The sequence below is a fragment of the Anas acuta genome, chromosome 3, assembly GCF_963932015.1.
Source record: "Anas acuta chromosome 3, bAnaAcu1.1, whole genome shotgun sequence".
NCBI lineage: Eukaryota > Metazoa > Chordata > Aves > Anseriformes > Anatidae > Anas > Anas acuta.
In genome coordinates, this window is record NC_088981.1 from 22,832,434 (window position 1) to 22,853,793 (window position 21,360).

The window sequence follows — 21,360 nt, forward strand, 5'->3', positions numbered from 1 at the left end:
CCACAAGTAAAGCCAGCTGGAGGATAGGCTCCGAGTCCCTACATGTATGTTCAAGATGTTACAAGCAGGACTGACAAGGCTGGTCCACCTAGTCCAATACTAGAAGCAGATGTGTCAGAAAGCACAGGAACAGCAAAAGGAAGTAATCCTTCTATATATCCTTCCAACTTTCAGCCACTTTCACCTAGTGGACATTCTAAACTAGAGGTGTTTGCTCGTCTACTCACACTTCATGGATTTCTCCTTGATTGTTTTGTTCAGGTTCCCCTTGAACTCATGTCCATGCTTAGCATTCACTCTAAGTTTTTAGCATGAGATTGGATGTGTAATGACAGAAGCCTATATGCTGCAGAACAATCCCCTAGTCGTCATCTTGTTAATAGTTCTAGGGGGGTAGGTAAGAAGGGTTGGGAGAAAGTGTGCATTTTGACAGTGAAAAAAGTTGCACTTATTTCAGAAGCATCACTCTCCTGATAACATCAGATGGTTAGGAAAAAATCAGCGGTGTACAGATTTTAGGGTGGAAAAATTTCAGTCTCCACATTTTGGAGATTACTTTTATAAGCACAGTAACACCACTATTTGGTTTCCAGTGTAGTCAGAATACACTACTCAAATTTTAGTAACATTGCATGCACTTAAAGCATTAAAGGTGGCATTTCTAAGAAGTCTACCTAAGTCAGTTAATAAAATACTACGGCCTCAGTTGACACCACTGTTTTCTATAGGACCTTTCTGTAAAGGCAATGACTCTAACCCAAGACTTGTGGGCATTTTTGTATTCTATTTATGACAAAGAAAATCAACCAAACTAGCTGCCTTTGACATGCATTTTTAGTAATTAGAAAACATACACACATGCACACACACACTCTTACCTTCAATATCCTGGTTGTCTACGAATGGCGCTGGTCCCCATATTCTAACAGTACCATCATCAGAGGCACTGGCCATCATGGATGGAATCTGCGGGTTCCAGCTCACACAGTTAACAGTACGTGTGTGCCCTGTCAGCTCCGCAATTGGCAGCTCGCTACGCTTGTGCCAAATATATACTTTGTGATCTAAACAAAATATGCATTTTGAAAAACATGAGAAACATTGCTCCACACAAACCAATTTGTCATATCAAATAGCACTTCCACACCTAAAAAAACATTAATGTTGTCAATTCTAAAACCCACATCTGTTGAATGTGCAACGGCTCTAAACATTTTCTTCTAAGAACGATCAAAAGAACATGGGCAAGGTTCTACCACAAAGGGGCATGCTTCCTTTAAAAGACTTGCAAGAAAAACATTCAACTGCAATGCAAATAACCTAGAAAGACAAACTGAGCTACTCTTAAATTAAGGACATGGGGTACTAACATTATTCAAAAGGAACACTTGCAGAATTTTTTTTTAAACAATCATATTACAGATTAGTACACGCATTATAAAGTCACAAGTATTAAGGCAGGATATTGACAACAGGATATTAGGAATTGGCTGGATGGCTGCACCCAGAGAGTTGCAGTCAATGACTCTATGCCCAGGTGTCCCTCAGGGGTCTGTATTAGGATCAGTGCTGCTTAGGATCTTTAAAAGTGACACAGACAATGGGAACAAATGCACCCTTGCAAGTTTGCAGATGACACCAAGCTGAGTGGGGCTGCTGATATAACAGAAGGAAGGGGTGCCATCCAGAGGGACCTGGACAAGTTTGAGAAGTGGGCCTATGGGAACCTAATGAGGTTCAACAAGTCCAAGTGCAAGGTGCTGCAGCTGGGTCAAGGCAATGCCAGACCTAAGTACAGGCTGGGAAAAGAACTCATTGGGAGCAGCCCTGCAGAGAAGGAAAAGCTTGACATGAGCCAGCAGTATGAGCTTGCAGCCCAGTAGGCCAACTGCATCTATCAACAGAGGAGTGGCCAGCAGGGTGAGGGAGGGGATTGTCCCCTTCTGCTCTGCCTTTGTGAGGCCCCACTTGGAGTGTTGCTTCCAAGTCTGGGCCCTCCCCCACCCCAAGATGGATGTGGACGTGTTGGTGTAGGTCCCAAGGAGGGCCACAAGGATGATCAGGGGGCTGGAGCACCTCTCCTATGAAGAAAGACTGAGAGCTGGGGATGTTCAGCCTGCAGAGGAGATTCTGGGGAGAACTCATTGCAGCCTTTCAATACTTAAAGGAGGCTTATAAAAAAGATGGAGAGTAACTTCTTACTCCAACAGATAATGACAGGACAAGGGGGAATGGTTTTAAACTTAAAGAGGGGAGAGTTAGATGTTAGGAGGAAATTCTTAACTCAGAGGGTGGTGAGGCACTGGAACAGGCTGCCCATAGAAGTTGTGGATACCCCATCCCTGGAGGTGTTCACGGTCAGGTTGGATGATGCCGTGGTCAACCTGATCTGGTGGGTGGCAGCCCTACCTATGGCAGGGGAGTAGAGCTAGATGTTCTTTAAGGTGCTTTCCAACCCATGCCATTCTAAGATTCTATGAAGTTCACAGCTCTACAGTTAATGAAATGCATCTTGGTACTGAAGACCTGGAAATATTCCACTGCAAGTGCAAACTGAGAAAGCGAGTGATGACAACAAGGCTCAATGTCTGAAATCGCAAGCTATTACCGGCTGACAATTAATTCTTGCGTTGTATTCAAGATATTGATTTGTACTTAAAGCAGATGCAATAAACAATCCCACAGATCTTATTTTGTGATAGGAAGCTTTTAATCATTTTTCTTTTAGCAAAATGCTTGAATTAGAATAGTGGAGTCAAACACTCCATTGCATTTTGTTTGTTTGTTTTTAAGCATTTTATAACCAACCACATTTAAGAATAAATGACTAAGGAAGGATTTTTTTTTTTCCCAACTGTAGATTATCAGCCTTTAACAAACCTGTGGATTGATCTCTCTAGGAATGTCTTTGGAATATTCCAAACATCTTTTTAAACTGAAAAAGTATGTGCCACTAGTATTACACAAAACCTTAGTATTTAGTACTAACAGATGAAAATACTTTAATTCAATATATTTGGATGGTTTTAATGCAGAAGTCATTCTGAAGACTTAGCAAACAAGTCAATCTTTCTCTATTCCTCCTCCTCCCAATCCCTTACAAAACAAACTCGCTCTCTGACCTACCTGCTAGAATAGCATCATGGAATCATGTTACAACTTAACTGTCTTCTGCTGAGTCAGCTCATTTGAGTACAACACCTTTATATACACATGTATGCAAACATTTTGGTTGAGTTTACATTCCACTTACGATTTCAAGAGACTAAATATCCATGCTATTCATCAAATAACACAATTCACTCTCTGCTTTAACACTGGACACGCAAGCCTCTGCTGCCTGGGAGAATCAAAGCCTAAACACAAACCAGTATTTTGGTGCTTGTCAGAATGCCTGTATTTTGTTTTGGAAAAAAAAAAAACCAACAAACACACACAAAACAGTTAACTAGATTAAGGCAGCGGTCAACTTCCTTCTCAGAAAGAGACCTCCATTTTCTTCCCATTGATGAAAGTGTTAGAAAAAAAAAATAGGTAGCTGACAAGGCATCTTCCTAAATTCAAGAGGTCACCACAATGTAATCTGTTATGTTCTTGTTTGTTTCTTTGCTTTATTTTGTTTGTTTAGACATAGAGAATGGTTTTCTGAGTAGCCACATTTTTCAACAGTTACAAGTTGTCACAGAGACAACAGCCTCAGACAGTCCAAACCTAAGTAAGTAGATTTGTCTAAGTTGATCTAAGTAACCCTCAGCTTCTACCAGTGCTAGGTGGTTTTAGACACCAAACATCTAAATAAATAAATAGAAAAAAAATAGGTGCACTGTAGTATTCACACCTACACATTCACAGCATCTTTATGACTCTCAACAAATCTTGAACTTCCCGGTTCTAAGGCCCCAAACCAATAATTTTGTTCAACCATGAAGAAATTCACACTGAATTGGAAGTACTGTCCTTCAGTCATTACCTTCCAGTGGGTCTGGTAAAGAGTGAAATTTAATTTTGGACATATTTGCTATTTAAAAAAAAAAAAAAAAGGGAACAAAAAAAAAGGATAGTAGTAACATCCTAGGCAACACTATGTCCTAACAGCTGTGTGTTACAAAGTACTAACAGTAATTACATACACATTTCAAGTATAATTCTTAGCCCTGCATAGGCTTGAATATTAAGTGACCTCCACAGGAGGTGATGGCACTATAGTGACAGAACCAAAGCAATTCCAGACATGACCTATTAACTAATTTCTTTTCTTGCCACAGACAGTTGAATAAAAATACACCACAAAGCCTTTGATTACCAAGAAAACCTACTAGACAGTGTCAACAACTGCTTGATTTGAGATAACTACTTTGTAATGAAGCTGAATCTACTGAAATTAAAATAATCTTGCCACACCTGTATCTTCAACAGGGGAAATGAAGTATTTCTGATTCAAACCATAAGCCTAAGAGTCATACCACAAAAATAAAAGAGCCCTCAAGAACATCCCACCCACTTTTAATTAAAACAGTTCAGATGCTTTAGAGGAGTACGTGAAAAATTTGTTCCAGTTGCTCGCTTTCAGAGATGACAGCTGCTAACAACATTATAAAACTAAGGTATAGGAAGGAAGGATAAAGTGTTCTAGTTTTCTGCACAAAAAGGCATGATACTACCTTCGCTGCCACTTGCAATGAAGTCTTCATTATGACCTCCAAAACATGAGTGAATTGTGTAAAATCCTTGTGTAACACCTTGATACTTCCTCACTAAAACTCTGTCTTGTAAGTCCCATAAGTGAACTCCCTGGGAATAAGAAGTACAGAGGATTTTTTTTTTTTTCCAATTGAACATTATCTATTGCATTCTTTTGAAACAGTAAATGAGTTTAAACACAATGAAAACATACTTCAGCTAACTTCAGTATTTTTACTAGATCAAGAAAGTAAACATATACCAGATTATTAGCTTTAACTTCCAATCTACGGTCCCTTCTATTTTGAAAACTCATTCTCACAGAAGGTTCCCAAAGTAGAAATAAAATTAAAAACAAACAACCCCCCCCCCGCTAAACATAACCTGCCACAATTCTTGCTGCATCTGGCTTCTCAATGTTATTGCCAGATACTAAGATTTAACAATACATTTTTCATAGTATCAAAGCCTTTACCATAAAAGTCAAAAATTCAGTCTTAATAAGATTGCCTTCTTGTCAGAGAATGTCACAATTCATTTATGAACATTAAGGCCTCCTATTAAATAAATACAACTATATAACAGCAAATATTCCAGCTTCCATCAAAATACTTAAAAACAGTTAGTACTTGCAAGCAGGCTTATTTGCATTTCCATTTATTATCACCAACTCACCTGAGTTGCTACATTTAACAAAGCTAAGCGGCCATTTTTTGAAATAGTAAACGACATTATAGGGTGATCTTCTTGTACTCTGAAATCGTAAGACACATCAATGTTAAGAGTACACTTAACCAAAGAATAACGTACACCAAGACAAAAGGTATGTCCTGTCTCTGCAATATTATTGTCAGGTAGAGATAGTGTTGAATTTGAAATTGTATTTGAAATTAGGTGTATCTCAATGTCAATACAAGCCAGGACTGCAACAGTTTGTTAGTTTGCTAATACTTACGATAAATCCCAAGACCAAAAGGAACCTGAAGGCTCAAATAGCAGCTCCTAACTTTAAAACAGGATCTACTAAAATATGTCAGGAATTCTGAGGTAAAGATCTCTTAATGATGGAAGTGCCAAAACACTGAGAAGAAACTTATGCCAGTGCATAGAAAGTTATTTCTAATACTTGATCTAATGCTTCTAGCTGCAATTGGAAATCACTTAATTCTTGTCCCATATTATTCTCCTCTTCTTTTAATACTGAGAGCATTTTTAAGAACTTATTTCTCATCCTGCCCCACAAACCCTTTCTCACACTAAACTAGAAATTTAAAAGCAAAGAAAGAGGTACTTACATGTTCCTGTCTGTAAGATCTTCAAAGTTATAACCCCGAATTCGCTGGTGTGTGTCTGATGCTAGAACAGTTTTCCCATCACTTAAGCACCAAAGGCATTGTACTCTCACCCCTTCCCAGGAGTCAAGGAGATTACCATCTAAATCCTGATTAGAAAAAAATAAATTGAACTGTTAGGGTCAGGTTTCTGAGGAGTTCTCTGACAAGTATCTTTTTTACCTTGTGTTCACGTGGCTGCTACAGAAAGCAATCTTAACCTTTAGCAGAGAGGGCTTAATAAATTAGAATATGACTTGTGTTAACTCTTGTAGGTATCAGTCCTGGAGAGCTGTGAATCCCTTTCTTTGCACTATCAGACGGAAAAAAAACACAACACTACTTCATGTCAGGGAGCAGATCCGCAAGCTCATTTGTGCGGCGTGTGAGGTTTGCATACTGCTGCATCATTCTGAACACCAATTCAGATGACAAATAATCAAGAGTATGGGTGAGGCTTCAAATCACTATCCAAAACCAACTCTATTTGTGTATTGAAAATTTCCAATTTCTAAGCACTAAGTAAAGACAGCATGCAAAAAAATAAGAATGACATAGTCAAAATTCTGTGGAATAAATGATATCTGTGGGCAAAGGCATAAACATGAAATGTTTTCATTAGCATATTTTCTAGAGCAGTTATGACAAAATTCCAGCCCACAAATCCTCCTTTCAGCAGAGCAATCTCTTTGCAAAAAAAGTTCTTGAACCCTTCTAACTATTACACAGAAACAGAAGTGCTGCAAGGATCAGAAGGTTTTTGTTTTAAAAATAAACTTTTATGTCTGAAAATCAAGTTAATTTTTAGTATACACACACAAGAAAAAAATAAAACCTCAGATTTGACTGTGACAAAATGTTTCTTTCTAGCTTTATTTTCAGTGGGACAGATGCAGAGAACTTACACACTGATAGAACTGTCCACGCTGACCTCCTGTTACAAAACGCTTCCCATCAGGATTCCAGGCCACACTTGTTAAACTGTCTTCATGAGATTGGCTCATCTTTGTCCTCAGCTCCCCAGTCTAGAAAATAAACAGAGCAACAAGGTCTTATACCAGCCAGGACAACCCTCTCCCCAAAAGACATTGATAACTTTATCTGACATACATAGGGTTTGGAGGTACATAAATTTAAACAGTTTTGTTAAAAAGCAACACAAAAATTATGGATAATGCAATAAAAGGGCAAGAGCTACCACAGTATTTCCAGTGACCTCAGATTTGATTTAGGGATTATTTTTTGTCCCTCAGATCAGGACAGATGAAGTAGTGGGTATGTCAGACAACTGTAAGATTATAACTTAAAGAGGGGAACTCAAAGAAGTTGGGAGAAAACCTAAGTACAAGAAGAGACGAGTTAAAATAAAATATGGAAAGTGAGAAGGCAGGAGTAGGCCAAAAGAAAACAGAGGTGACAAAAATACAATTTAGTAAAAATAATATTTACAACATTTTCCTCCCTGAGCTGAAGCTCTCCATGCCAAAATTTAACTTTCACTCCAGCTCATAATGTTGCTGCTTCACAAGACACTGAGCCAACGAATGGCTTACCACTGCCAAAAGAGTAAGGGCTTCTCTCTATTCCCTTGTGCCAGCTTGAGTTCTCCCCACTAAGCCAATTTATTTCACTAAGCCAATTTAATTAATTAAAACGGGCAAAAAAAAAAAGCATTCAAAGGATGAAAAAAGGAAACTTTTTGTTTCTAGGTAACTAAATTAGTTCAGAGTCCAAGACAGAACAAGACTATATAGCCTGCAATTGAGGCAGGGGATGCTTTTGTATCAGCCCAACTGCCCATAAAAATCAACAGCGGGAAAAGGTTTCCAAAGTCATAGAGGAAGTCAGAAGAACTAGACAAACGCCCTAGTATTTGACTGAAATGCAAACTTCTGAAATCTGAAGTCTAATCCTCTATGAACCTTTCACTAGTACCACTGGGAGGGATACACAAAATAAAAATAGCATCTTTTACTTTTGCTACTTGTTAAGATCTTCAGCAATAAATTTCTCCCCTTAGATGATAATTCTGCTATCTCTTTCTCTTGATTTCCTTTTCTTCTCTTCAGCAGTTCTCTATCATCCTTGGGATTTCTGCAATCCCTTCTTAGACATTATTTATCTAGAAGAGATGCACTAGAATTGCTGCAGAGTCCCGTGCAATCAGACTTGAACCCTATTTTCAATATCTGTGCAAAGCAAGTACAGAATTTGTAGACTGACACAGTTTTTCTCAAATTAGGGAAAGAAGAATCAGTTTTTTTTTTTTTTTTTTTTACACTTGCACCTTTGCACAGCAAGTTTTGTGGAAGTGACTTCCTTCATGCTTTTTATACAGACATATATATTTATTAAAAAAAAAAAAAAAAAAAAAGGCAGTAGGCTGACCACAAAGTTTTATTTTGTAACTCTTAGTCACTACTTACTTGTACATTCCAGAGCCAAAGCTCAGAACAATCATCTGGGCCACAGGCAACAAGATAGTTGTCATCTGGACTCCAAGCAATATAAGAGACACCATATGAGTGACCTTCTAACGTCTTAAGTAGTTTTAGCTGGTGAGTATCCTGAAAAAGAAAGATTCTGTTGAGACAATAGAAACAAGCTCCTACTAACTTCACATATACAGCGTGTCCAAGCACAGCAAGGACACTTGGCTTTTTGCATTTTGTCAGTCACATGAACAAGTCCTCACTGAAAAAGCAGCTGCTAGTTTACAGAGTAGGACCTTAAAGTGAAAGCTGCTAAAATCTGATGTGCAAAACAAGAATATTTGGAAGATTAGAACAAAATACCTACATGATTCTGAATGTGAAGCTTGCAAAATGTCATTGTGTACAGAGTTGTACATTACATTATACTTGATAATACAGAAACCTCATATGCTAGAACAACTCTATATACCTACTGGACTATAAAAGTACTATTACCCACATTGTATGGAATTAAGTTAGTTCTTAAACATAAAGCATAATCATGCTGGAAAATTATTATGGTTAAACAGAATTAACCAAAACCTTCACGCTTGCTGAGAAGGGAAAACTTTCAAGTGCTAATGCTTCTATAAACTGTATCTTGAGAGCATCTTACGTGCTGCTCAAGAAAAAGGTTTACAGAAAAATATTTTTAAAAGTATACTTGAGGTGTTTTTTTTTTTTTCTAAATGCTGCCTACAGCAAGCTGTGCTTTCGTTCTGCCAGATTTAGTGAATGAAGCATATTTTTCTCACACTGACTATCTTACATGACCTTTACACTACAACTGTTCTACTGATGACTTGTCAAAGGAACTTTACTTTCAAGCAGCTTCTTATGAAGGTAATATAGTTATATACTGTGAAACCATAGCTTCCAAAAGAATTTGTAGACTGACAAGCTTCCAAAACAAAATACAGAAACATGCTGCATAGAACAGATCTCGTTAAACCGCTTACAACAATTTTTGTGAAGTTGCTTGGAAAAGGTGGTTGTGGGTTGTTCTTTTTTTTTTTTTTGGATTGGAAGGGGGTGTTGCTTATACCTCATACTTCTCCAAAAAGGAGTCTGACTCATTTGAAGATGTAGCTTGATTTCTCAAATTCTCTTCTTTCTTTTGTTTTAGCATTAATCAGCAGAGCACCTCTTGACTTGGGATTCTATAGGAAGAACATTATCAACAGAGAAACAGTCTGACACAAAGGTCGGTTTCCTAGGACCAGCTGCGAGGGATTCAGTGATTCTCAGTCAGCCTGCAGCTTTGATAGTTCTGCTAGCTAGAAAACTAAATTCCTCAATAGAAAGTAGGCTAAGAATAATCTTCAAAGAACAGAGAAAATAAGCAAGTGCATGGAACTCCTCAAGACCCCTTTATTATTCCAGGTCTGCATTAGATACTGCTGTGTCTCTTGCTGCACTGATCTGCAAAGAAACTGAGTCACATCTGACTTCATCCCACATCCTGGGGCTTGCCTGCAACTGCTGCATTCCTTTAAATTAATCTCAGTGCAAGGGTAGGCAGCCAGTTCTACTGCACCTCATTGGAGAGGCAAGAGGAGCAGGATGCATACGGTATTTCTCTTCTAATAATAGGACCTGGGACTATCTCCCTCTCATGCTGCTCTCATACTTTCCTCCACATATAGCAGAACTGCTATACTGTTTTGCTCTCACTGAAACAGCAAGTCAATATTTCAGACAAACGTCCCCAGTTTAGTCACTTTGCTTCCCACCCTCTACCAGAAGCAATCTCAGTACTTCTATCCCTTACACACAGCTTGCCAGATTTTTGTTATGCAGAACAAAAAACTATTCAGCCTACCAATTTAAGTCCATAGTAGTTGAGCAAGTCCTTGGCTGAAAAGCAAAACACCCATCAATAGCTTTGAGAAAGAGCAGTAAAGAAGAAAAGTTTCTGTAGGAAACAAGTTAAAGGAGAGCTCTATCAAAGAAGATGCACGCTAGATATGCCTGCTGTGCCCATCCTTTGTGTTCTAGAGATTCTGCTGCACTTTGTAAGTCAAATAATGCATTTCCCACACAAACCTAGCTCACTCAAGATATTATTTAATGCTGCTGAATCTGCATAAGAGCAGTGAAGTGAACAAATGAAAATAGAAGCACAGGATAAGAGTTTAGAAGGGATGTAGATAGGTCTTAAAAAGAAATAAGAAGTTAGTGTCATGAAGAAAAAACAAGGAAGCAAGGTTATTATGCTTAGGAAGGGGTGACGGAAAAAAAGGGGGAAACAAAGGATTCTTTTCACAGTATAGTAATAAATGTGTGAAAGAATACTTTATTTGAAATAGTATGCTCATTTCTCTGGCCTAGAGTTGTATGGATGCTTCCTTATATCCTTTATATACAGATTAAAATAATTCTAAACACGTAAAGCCTTGAAAACCCAATTAAACTAAACTGTTCAAAAGACATTGTCAACAACGGCTACAGGAAATTTGTTCTGGCAAATATGAAATCAATTAGAGTTATCCGGCTTGATGTTATTTATAAGGCTACCTCCTTGAAATGGTTTCAATGTTGTTGGGTTTTTGGTGTTTGTTTTTTTGAAAGTACTCAAATACAGAAGATAGAACTCTATACAGCTTTCCTATTATTTACTACAGATTTTGTTCCCATAAAAACCCATGGGTCAAAGTGTTAAAATAATTTAAACACTCACAAAACATTTATTTGGCTCAATTAACTAGATGTTAGCTAGCAAGTCACTATGAAACATACTACCAAGCTGTTGTGTATTAAAACCCACTGATATAAAAGGAAAATGTGCATCTACAGTCAAATAACAAGTCAACAGCAAAATCATTTGATCCTCAATTTACTTAGAATTGATCTGTCTATTAATAAAAATCAGTAAAAATCAAAGTACAAAAGTCAGATTATGCAGCTGTGTATCTCTTGGCTCAGAGCACACTGTCTCCAGTAACAAGCCCCAACAATTCTACTCCTGAAAATTAACACTTGTTAATTTTTAAGAGATATATAACAATTATATACAAGCAAAATGGTTTTAAGTTCTCCTATCTTCATAGGAGAAGAAAGGACTCAAAATTATATAGCTTCCTAACCCAGAATGGGAGAAAAGAACCAACTTCTGTTCTTAAATCCTACTGAAAGCTAGTATGGGACTGCAAAAGCCTTTCATCTTCCACTTAGCGTACCAGTCTGCAGATGTATAATTAAGAACTAAGAATCTTATTTCTGATAGTGTTTTACAAGCATTAACTTCAAATATTGTATGCATACATTCTAGTTTATTCACAGTTGTCAGTTGTTATGAACTATATGGAAATACTCTAAGATATTTCTAAAACACAATTTAAAACAGTCTTAGATTTACTGCTTAAGCTTTTATTTACATAAGTATAGACATAGGTAGGAAATATAAATTTTGTATCAGTATAGATATTTAATGTAAGAGGAATAATGCCGCATGTCAATATCAAAAACTAAAAACATGGTCTGTATGGAAGTGGCTGGGTATACCTTTGTGTGTCAGTGAATTCTGCGAAGTGTTTGAATCTTCATCTCAAAACAAAGCAAATCATACAACAGCAACTATCTAGCACAAAGTGGTATAACAATGCAACCTTAAGCAGATACAATTTATTACTCAAATAATGTAATAAATGGTGAAATAGATATTTAAACTCAAATACTCTGGTAATAACAGGATAACTGAAGAGGTTTAGTCACCTATTTGAAGTACTCTTAGTGAGTGACTTGGAAGTTCTAAAAGATCATTTCTCATCACTGCCATGCTCCTTCCACTCTCACCCAACACTTCTCATGGCCTTCAAGCTGAGAAGCTCCCCTTGACCAGCAGGCTCTACATAGCAGTGCTGGTTAGGGGCACAGGATCTCCTGTTCCAGGGCAGTCAGTGTTTCAGGCACTATAATACCTGGTACATTAGGGCATCAGGTATTCAAGTGCCTTAACTAACTTCTACTGACTGTGATCTTTGGTTTTTTATATCCTAAATATGCTAGTCAGTAGGCTACAGTACATATTAGCCTGTCCTACAAAATTCAAGCCATCCTACCAAGAGAAAGTAGAGATTGAAGAGGGAAAAAAAAACAGAAGTCATACATATTTAAGACATGCTGCACACTTACTGGATCAACCTGCCATATAATAACAGTTGTGTCCTTAGATCCCGTTGCTAGTTTAGTGCCATCATTGGAGAATTTACAGAACCACACTTCATTACAGTGCTCCGTTAGTATCTGCTGTGTGTAGCATGGGAACTGTTTCCTAGGATAAAGAAAAGGACACATTAAACAGGTTAATAAGAAAGCAGTAAGAGATAGTTCTTACTAGCTAGATTAAAAAACCACAACAAGCCAAAAATGTATTTAGAAGCCAAACCACTTGGAAAGTCTTCAATTAACAGCTGCTTCAAATAAGCACAGAACGAAGTGTCTTATCTGGTAAAAACCTCTTATCACCAAGCAATCATAACTAATCTTAAGAGCTTAGAGCTACTTTTCTTCCCCTCACATAATTCATTTTGCTTCATATAACTTGGAATAAAACTGACCTCATTATGGCAGTAACAGCTTATTAATACAAACTTTTGTGACGTACAGAATATACTAGAGTTACATACTCATTGAATCATACCTGAAGTATTTTATTTACATGTAAACTTTTTTTTATTCATCTGAGCTATATCTTGCAAAATCCTTAGAAACAATTTTAGATATAAGTTGAATAAAATTATAGTCTTTTTCTTGAATGTGATTTTGCAGTAAGTTGTGTTTGTTTTTTATACTTTCTTTGCAGAATACCACATGCAACTTTAAACATCACAAGATAGAACCTAGAACCATAGAACAGTCTGGGTTGGAAGGGACCTTAATATCATCTAGTTCCAACCCCCCCCCCATTCAGATGGGCTAGCAGATAGCTGCCTAACCATTGACACTTTTTTCTGAACTGCAGGGGTGCTAGAGGGATTTAGCCTTATGATGAGCTTTTATGTTGCCCAGCACAAAGCAACGCAACTCTACGGGGACATGAAGGGACTACTGTAACAACAACAATCTATGTGAATGTATGGTTTCATTTATCACTGGAGATAGATAGCCTAAAAAAAAATTACTTCTACATTTGTTTTAAAATGCATTTCGGTGGTTGCAAGGCTCACAGACACCTGGAAAATGCTTTTTTTAAAGCAGGAACTTCTGCTTAATATGGTGACTACATTTTCTCAGTCTATTTTCTTTTACTTGAAGATGCTTTCTAATGTATGCTTGAACACCATTGAGCAACACTAAGCCTCCATGCTGTCCCTCACTCCCAGTCTTATGATGGACAAGGATAACCACATTGTGTATATACATGTTTGCGTTTGGCTTCCTTGGGTATGTTTTTCTACAAAAAGAGGTCTACTTCACCTTATTCTGCCTTAATCTGACCAGGAGCTGATTGTCACTAGAACTACCCCAAGCCCTAGGTAAAAAGCCCCACACATGAAATAAAAGTTTTTCTTCCTTGAAGCCTAGAGGGAGGTTAGACAAGTCCTTACACAGACACGTATACCTACAGGTTTTTTTATTATTTAGCCATATTACAATAAGTTGCTGCTCTTAGGAAAAAACATTAATTCCTTCTGGAAAGTAAGATTCTTTATCCGTAACTCATACAAAGTACAAGGGGCACACTGTGTCTCAGGAAAGTCTTTTCCATATATTTCATTAAAAGAAATACTTTATAGAAAAGAAGTGCTTGTATTGTAAAGGTTAAAACCTTGGCTGCTTTTCTTAAAGACATGGAAAAAAAAGCAGTGTAATGCTGGAGCACATAATTTTCAGAGTAAGGTGGCATTTAGGTTTCTTAAAAGGGTAGCAAGCACAGTTGATATAGTTGGTGCGTATATATCCCATGTTGAACCATGCTACTCACAATCCAGTCAGAACTTTCTGTGGGAGCTGTGATCTAACTAATGAAACAATCCAGCACGTTTGGCTTCACGAACAGCAAAGAATACATTAAATAATGCTGCAGTCACTCAACAGTTTCTTGTCTAGGTAATTAGATGCTATTGTAGCTCAAAGTTTTGGAATTTTTTTTTTGTTCTATTTCCAATTGTTCTGTTCAGCACAACACCGTTGAGTCATGTTGTTCACATACTCAAAATATCTAATATGTTATCTACTATTGAATACAAAGAAATTTAAAATTCTAAATTTAACACCAAACAGATGCTTTTCTATTCCCTTTATGTAGAATGGAAGACTTATTTTTCAATTTCTGCAACAGTTATTTTTCAAAAATGCTACACTGACCTAGTAGAAGCATGCATGAATGCAACAGCATTCACTTCTCATTTGGGATTCATTATTTGTTTGTAAATTCAGACTGCAGTATATTTACATGAAAGCTAGAAGAGAGAATTCTGGGGGGAGGGAGGAACAAAAACAAACCACATAGCCTGAAGACTCTCAAGGTAAAAAATAAAATTTATATATATATATATATATATATATATATATATATACACGTACACACATATATATAAACATATATATAAATAAATATAAATGCTCACCCCCAAGAGCATCAATTCTGTTACCAAAATCTGATGCACAGAAAGATTGAATGTCTCACCTTCACTCCCAGCAGCTTCTCCCTTCTACCTCCCACTCTTATGAAGTGATTAGTGAAGAGTTAGTTAAACATTTTACCCATTAGTGCAATTCGAGCATGCTTGCTCAGAATAGTGCCAGAAATCCACAACATATTGATTCTAACTAACAAGGGAAAGTTGTCAGTGTTCCATCATTAAGATATTACAGAACTTAAATTGTCTAAACTAGTAGACTACTGTTACTTCTGTCAGTTTAATCAAATTTTGGCTTCCACTGTCTTTAACTCACCTCATTATGCCCAAGCATTGCAGCATGTACAGCACACCACATACTGATCTCAGACCCCTGCAATAGGTAGGTACAATAGGTTGAGTTGAGGACAGAATGGAAGCCTTTATTTTGAAATGTTTTGTTTGTTTGGTATTAGTTTGGCCAAATTTTTATGTCAGCAAATAGATTCATGTAGGTGGAAATCAAGTCCAGCTTTGTCACATATGGCATCTTTTATATCCAAATCTATTTAGTCCATCTTCAGTACACCACGCTCTTTCCAGCTGACTTGAATGCTTTTTAAGGTTTGATCGATCACTTTAAACCCCCTACAGAATATCCAGTGCTATTTATGGACTTGGGGAAAGACTAAGCCACTTTCTGTTGGTCTGATTTTAAGACTTGCTTCTGAAATAGGGAAGCCACAATTCCTGTGTCTAACCATTTCCAATAGCTCTTAAATTGGGAAATATTCTAGCAGTTTCTTGTGTGTGGACACTTGACTAACGTGACGTAGCCAAATATAAGTCAGTCTAAAAAAAGTTTCCTGAATGAAGTACCACCTATAACAATTTTAAAGCCTTAAGACAGCTTCAGTGAAGACTGCATCTTTAAAAGCAGATTCCAAACAGCCAAAGTAGCTGAGTTTAGAAAGTTTCTAAAGACAAAGTTTATCAGACAGTACTTAACTTCCTCAGATGAACTAACCTTAACTTGGAGTCCTCCATAAGTTCAAGTGTTAGCCTACTACATGAAAAAACATGCAAGGGTATCTATCATATGTGATCATATATGGCCCCTGTTTTCTAGGTGTCCTAACCCTTATTCCTGTATTACACCACTCAGAGCAGTATTCTATAGAAGCTACATGTAGTTTTTAAGATTCTTGGCCAAGTTTTCAATGGATGAAGAAAACCATTCAAATCAGGTATTTGTTATAAAGAAAAAAAAAAGGAAACAAACACACCACCCCAACATCATCTTGCTTATGTCTAGTGTATGATATTTCTAACGTTCAGAAGCAACACTGATATACATGTAGATACATTCAGCTCTTACTACCTTATAAAGCACTACTTTCACAATTTTTTTTTTGTCATTCATACTATATATTAAACACAAGTGTTTTCTGCACATTTCTATTCTGTTCAAACTTGTGTCTAAAAGCACCTCTCTGTTTACTATGAAAAGCTGAAAGTTGACTTCACAAAGTGTGCTTCAGTAGTCTTTCTGCATTCCAGTAAGCTTGAACGCAGATTTTGAGTATGTAAAGTAAAAGTGATTCTCCAGTCAAAACAGAAGTCATGTACTTACGTATAAACAGACCGGCTACGCAAAGTAATAAGCAACGAGCAGTTAAGGCTTAGAATAGTAATATATTCTATTCATTCATACCCACCTGATTAAAATTTTTTAAAGCTTCAGTCTGACCCCGTTAGCCCATAACCAGCTACCAAAGTCTTTCACACACAGTTTCTACTCCATCCCCCCTTCACTCATTTATCAAGAACTGTCTCTTCCCAGTCAACTGCTGTTAAACCAAAACAGAATATTTTTTCATGCTTCTGTAAATATTAGGTACAATTAAATTACTTTAAGAAATAAAGACATTGCTGTCCAACTTAAAAGTAACAAGGGCTTCTTACCTACTACAAACATGATCTATAAGCAGCGAGACAGAATCTAGATTACTATCTAGTTTGGTATTATGATATAGGCACCGGTCCCGTTGTAGTTCCACAGCCTGACGTAGCAGGTTCTGTAAACGCCTTGGAGGAAGCATCACTGATGGGGGCAGGTATGCTTTAAAAAAAAAAAAAAAAAAATTGAAAAATACATTTATCAAGACCAAGTAAAAGCATTTCTTGATTTGAAAGTTTTTAGAAGAAACTTTAGTAAATAAAGCTTAAAAGCTACAAGAAAGAGAGCACACAGCTTATCATATTTACAGGTATACACCCAGAATTACAAGCAAGAACTTCTGGTAAGCCGAGCTGTATACAAGTTATTTGTAGTTACAGTATATACTGTCCTGGCAAACAAGCATCATTTACACAAATTCACTCGCAACACAGTATTTAACAAAACCTATCAAATTATAAAACAGTATCAGTTGTGTTCATTTGAGGAATTCTCAATTAGTACTATCAAAATGAACAATTTATTTTACAGCATAGTATTCTAGTTGCAAAATCCATGGTTTTACACCAGTCACAAGAAATGAGAGGAGAAACCAAAATCCAGAGACTACAGTCTCAGACCACTATTAGTCAGTACTGGTATTCACAGTGGTTCCAGGACACACTTAGTTTCAACCTTTCAATATAGCTGGCATTTACAGAACAACCTTCCCCCAACCCCAAAATATGCATTTAATCATCAACTTGTATTATTAATGCATGCAACAGAGCTAAGAAATGAGAGATGAAGATTAGATATAGAAGAACAAAGTGTTAATTGGGGTGCCTTTAGGTGCCTTAACCAAGAGCTAAAAAGAAACAATTGGTAAATGCAATTAGAATCAATTCCCTGGAATACATTATTATGTAATGTGTACTGTATTTACAGAGGCGGGAATAAATTCTAAACACCAGAACATCTTACTCTGGAGTTTGTCCAAAAGTTTAGATCTGGAAGCTGTTCCTTTTCCTTCCCACTCTGCTTTTGCACGCAAGTCTTCTGCATGGCTACACATCAGATACCTGTTAAAAATAAAGAAAATAAAAAGCATACACACACACCAACAAACCGAGTCTTTTTGGAAACATTCTTCCCACATGATAAATAATGCTCTCAATTTGATTCCAGTTCATGTCTTTTGAAATCACTTAAGCTTAGACTGATAGGAACAGAGGCAAAGAACACATACACACATTTCAGAACAGATAGCTACAAATTGTCAGTAGAAAAAAAGAGCCCCAAAGAGGTTTTTGGAAAGTTAAAAACGTAGGAGTTTCATCTAAGAACAATCCAGACTATTTTCACCTACCTAAGCATGCTTATTCGGTTGTACGATTACAAACTAACAATTCTCAAGATCAGATGAGCACACATGTATTCATTTGGATTCCGATACATTAATCACATTGCTATTTTGATGCATATAAGACAGAACATTATCTACTGAACGCTTTTCTTTACTTACCACTTTAGATAGCACATCTCACTACTGGTTATTTATCAGAAGGGTAATAGCTTTAAAACTGTTTTTTTTTTTTTTTTTTTTTTTGTTAAGAGACAGAATATCCTAACAAAGCGTTTCTTCAAAAATTCCATAGAAAGAGCTCTCAAAGTCCGAACACTTACCCACTGAGGACATGAATGCGTTCTGTATTATATTTCAGAGGTGTCAGTTCACAGCGTAGAACTTGAAGTGCCTCCAGGACCTTGCCATCCTCCAGGTACTCCAGGTACTTCTGCTGCAGCAGCAAAAACTTCATCCTCTGACATGACAGAAAGCAGCAGTCAGGGGAAAAAGGTTGACTGAAGTTTCAGAAAACGTTTGAGCCTAAACAGAACAGTAGAAACCATTCTACTATGCCCTTCAGAAATCAAGCTATACGTAATGTTTCATCACTCAATTTCTTTTTGTTGGATTTCAACAACACTATAGCAATTAAGTTACTGATGTAGGTATCCTCCTACCTCATTTCTCAGATCCCCCCTTCAAGTTGTCTCAATTTCATATTCACACCCTTTTCACTGTTTTCCAAACATGGAATTAGACAGGCTTCCCAATCTTAGATTCTAACAAGAAAGAAGCAACTGACCCCATATTTAAGACTGCATGACAGCACAGAACACAGCAGGCCAACTCAACAAGTTCTCAAACTGCTTACACCAAAGCGGACATGGATTGTTTGCATAGCTGCATAACATAAGACCTCAGGCAGTGTCATTTTTTTTTTATTGTCATGTTTTATAATTACATGTTAATTTGTTTTCCTTGGGTGTTTTATCATTTTTCAGGAGTACAAAGGAAAAAAAAAATACAGTTTCCTACACTTAGGAATCATTTCACTTTTCAGTTATCAGAAGTAATCACTGTTATTCCACAGTTTTCTTTTCATCTTGTACAATTTTTGATTCTTTAAAAAAAATAAATTATAATAATCAAGCCTGCTACTCTAACAACCAATATCTATGAATAAAAAAGCAGGCATTAATTTATTAGGTTCAAAAAGCCAAAGTCCTGGAAATTCCTATTTATACTAAGTTCTTAGATAGTTTGACTGTTTCTGAACAAAACTAACTAGTCAGTGTTTGCATATTTATATATATATATATATATAAAAAATACGTAAAATATATGAATATTTATATATTTGTATATATTGCATTGCAGTGTTTGCAAAGTAGTCATAGTTTACATTACTGCTAGCAGTTGATTAGAAATGTCTTTTTCCTCTTATAAGAAGACTCACCAAGTTAGAGGAAAATGTACATTCTTAAACATACCAGTGAGAAACAGAACAAATATCAAATGCAGCAAATTACATCTGCTTTACTAATGAATACACAGCCATTTTAATTACCAGTTTCCTTTGCTTCCTCAGATCTCAAGTACCTCACTATTTTCATGCTCATATTTGGTCAATGTTTACTTGTTAGTTTCAAACACACTGCTAGCCTCCTTAAATAAAGGGCTAATTGGGAAGTTTAAGACGTCCCTGTCCTATTAACATTTACATGGAAGTTTAAGGCTTCAAACCTGTAAAAACTAAAGTTAAAAAACAAAGCAATTTCAACTTTCAGAGACACTCGGTTCTTCAAAAGAATAGTATTTGTATATACAGCGCTACTAAATTACCTCACCACTCTGTGAAGCATAACACATCGCATAGAAAATTTGTTATTTTATATTTGTTATATAAAAATTGATATGTTCAAACATGCCTGTAGCACTATGTTGTCCTCTATGTGATATGCATTCCTGGATTACATCCCCTATCCATCTCTTTAGTTTATTTGGAATTGTTAGAACTATGTGTGAAAACAGAGCATAACTGCACAGTTGTTTTTTTTTGTTTGTTTCTTTCTTTCCCTCCTCCAGGTAAAACAGCAGCTTTATACTGTTTTGGAGATATGTACAGAACTAAAAACAAACAAAACCAAAAAAAAAACCACACTGACCTCAGTGGTTGATTCCATGCACTAGGCCAGCAGACCTCACGCTGTTTGCTTATACAGCAGCAGCAGGAGGGAAAAGAGCTTCCTTTCCTAGCTGCATACAAGCTCAGAAGGATGCATGAAGGTGCTCAGACAGTAGTCACATACAATTTTTCTTTCCTCTTTGTCACCTGACATTGATGATAACCACGTAGAAGTTGCCTCATATTTCCAGTTTGTAACAGAAACTATAATTCCTCCAACTCTTCTTCTCTAGTCACTACATAGAGTGCTTACTAAATTTATATTGTCTTTTTCCTTTAAGATAGATACACATATGGTTACTAATTACTCCCTCTCATACTTTTAGAACTTGGCATGTCAATTTCATTTCTTTAGAGGAAAGTTTAAAAAACAAACAAACAAAGAAAAGAAAAACCTACAAAACATTCTTTGCATTGACAATCCCAACTCCAATTGCGTGGAACCATTACAGGCACAGTACCATGCAAAATGCTGTTGCCAAGCCATCCAGAGAAACAGAACTTCAGTTTGGGTTTAGAAAATGTAACTTCCAAGAAAAATCACAGTGCCATGTGCAACTTTGGCATATTAAGAATACAAAAGCATCCAAAACAACGTAGTACCATACACTTCATATAGAAGTCTACTGTTAACATAATGGAGAATAAGAATAAAAGAAAATCAGCTTTAAATTGTAGAACTCAGTCCCTGCCTTTATGCGATCGAAAGTGTTGACAGGGAAACTAAATTGGTTTCCTATGCTATTTTGAGTGCTCCAAAACTTACCCTACAGCATGCTCAAACAACACTATGAATACAGCCTCCTTAAAGCAAAGAGTCAGACTTCAGTGACCTTGTAT

At 36.7% G+C, this 21,360-nt stretch overlaps 1 protein-coding gene across 2 annotated transcripts in view; it reads right to left on the bottom strand.

Annotated features, from left to right (window-relative positions):
• Positions 1-21,360, bottom strand: part of WDR26 (WD repeat domain 26) — a 33,321-nt gene that overhangs the window by 5,313 nt on the left and 6,648 nt on the right. Inside the window, exons 4-14 of one of the 2 annotated variants that reach the window (XM_068676093.1) lie at positions 18,674-18,810; positions 17,972-18,069; positions 17,014-17,170; positions 15,386-15,442; positions 12,620-12,758; positions 8,438-8,578; positions 6,917-7,036; positions 5,976-6,121; positions 5,356-5,434; positions 4,662-4,791; positions 879-1,064 (exon numbers count right to left, since the gene is read on the bottom strand). In XM_068676093.1, the coding sequence (XP_068532194.1) occupies positions 879-1,064; positions 4,662-4,791; positions 5,356-5,434; positions 5,976-6,121; positions 6,917-7,036; positions 8,438-8,578; positions 12,620-12,758; positions 15,386-15,442; positions 17,014-17,170; positions 17,972-18,069; positions 18,674-18,810 (1,390 nt within the window). The remainder of the gene's footprint in view (positions 1-878; positions 1,065-4,661; positions 4,792-5,355; positions 5,435-5,975; positions 6,122-6,916; positions 7,037-8,437; positions 8,579-12,619; positions 12,759-15,385; positions 15,443-17,013; positions 17,171-17,971; positions 18,070-18,673; positions 18,811-21,360) is intronic. The other variant, XM_068676094.1, reaches the window with a different exon arrangement.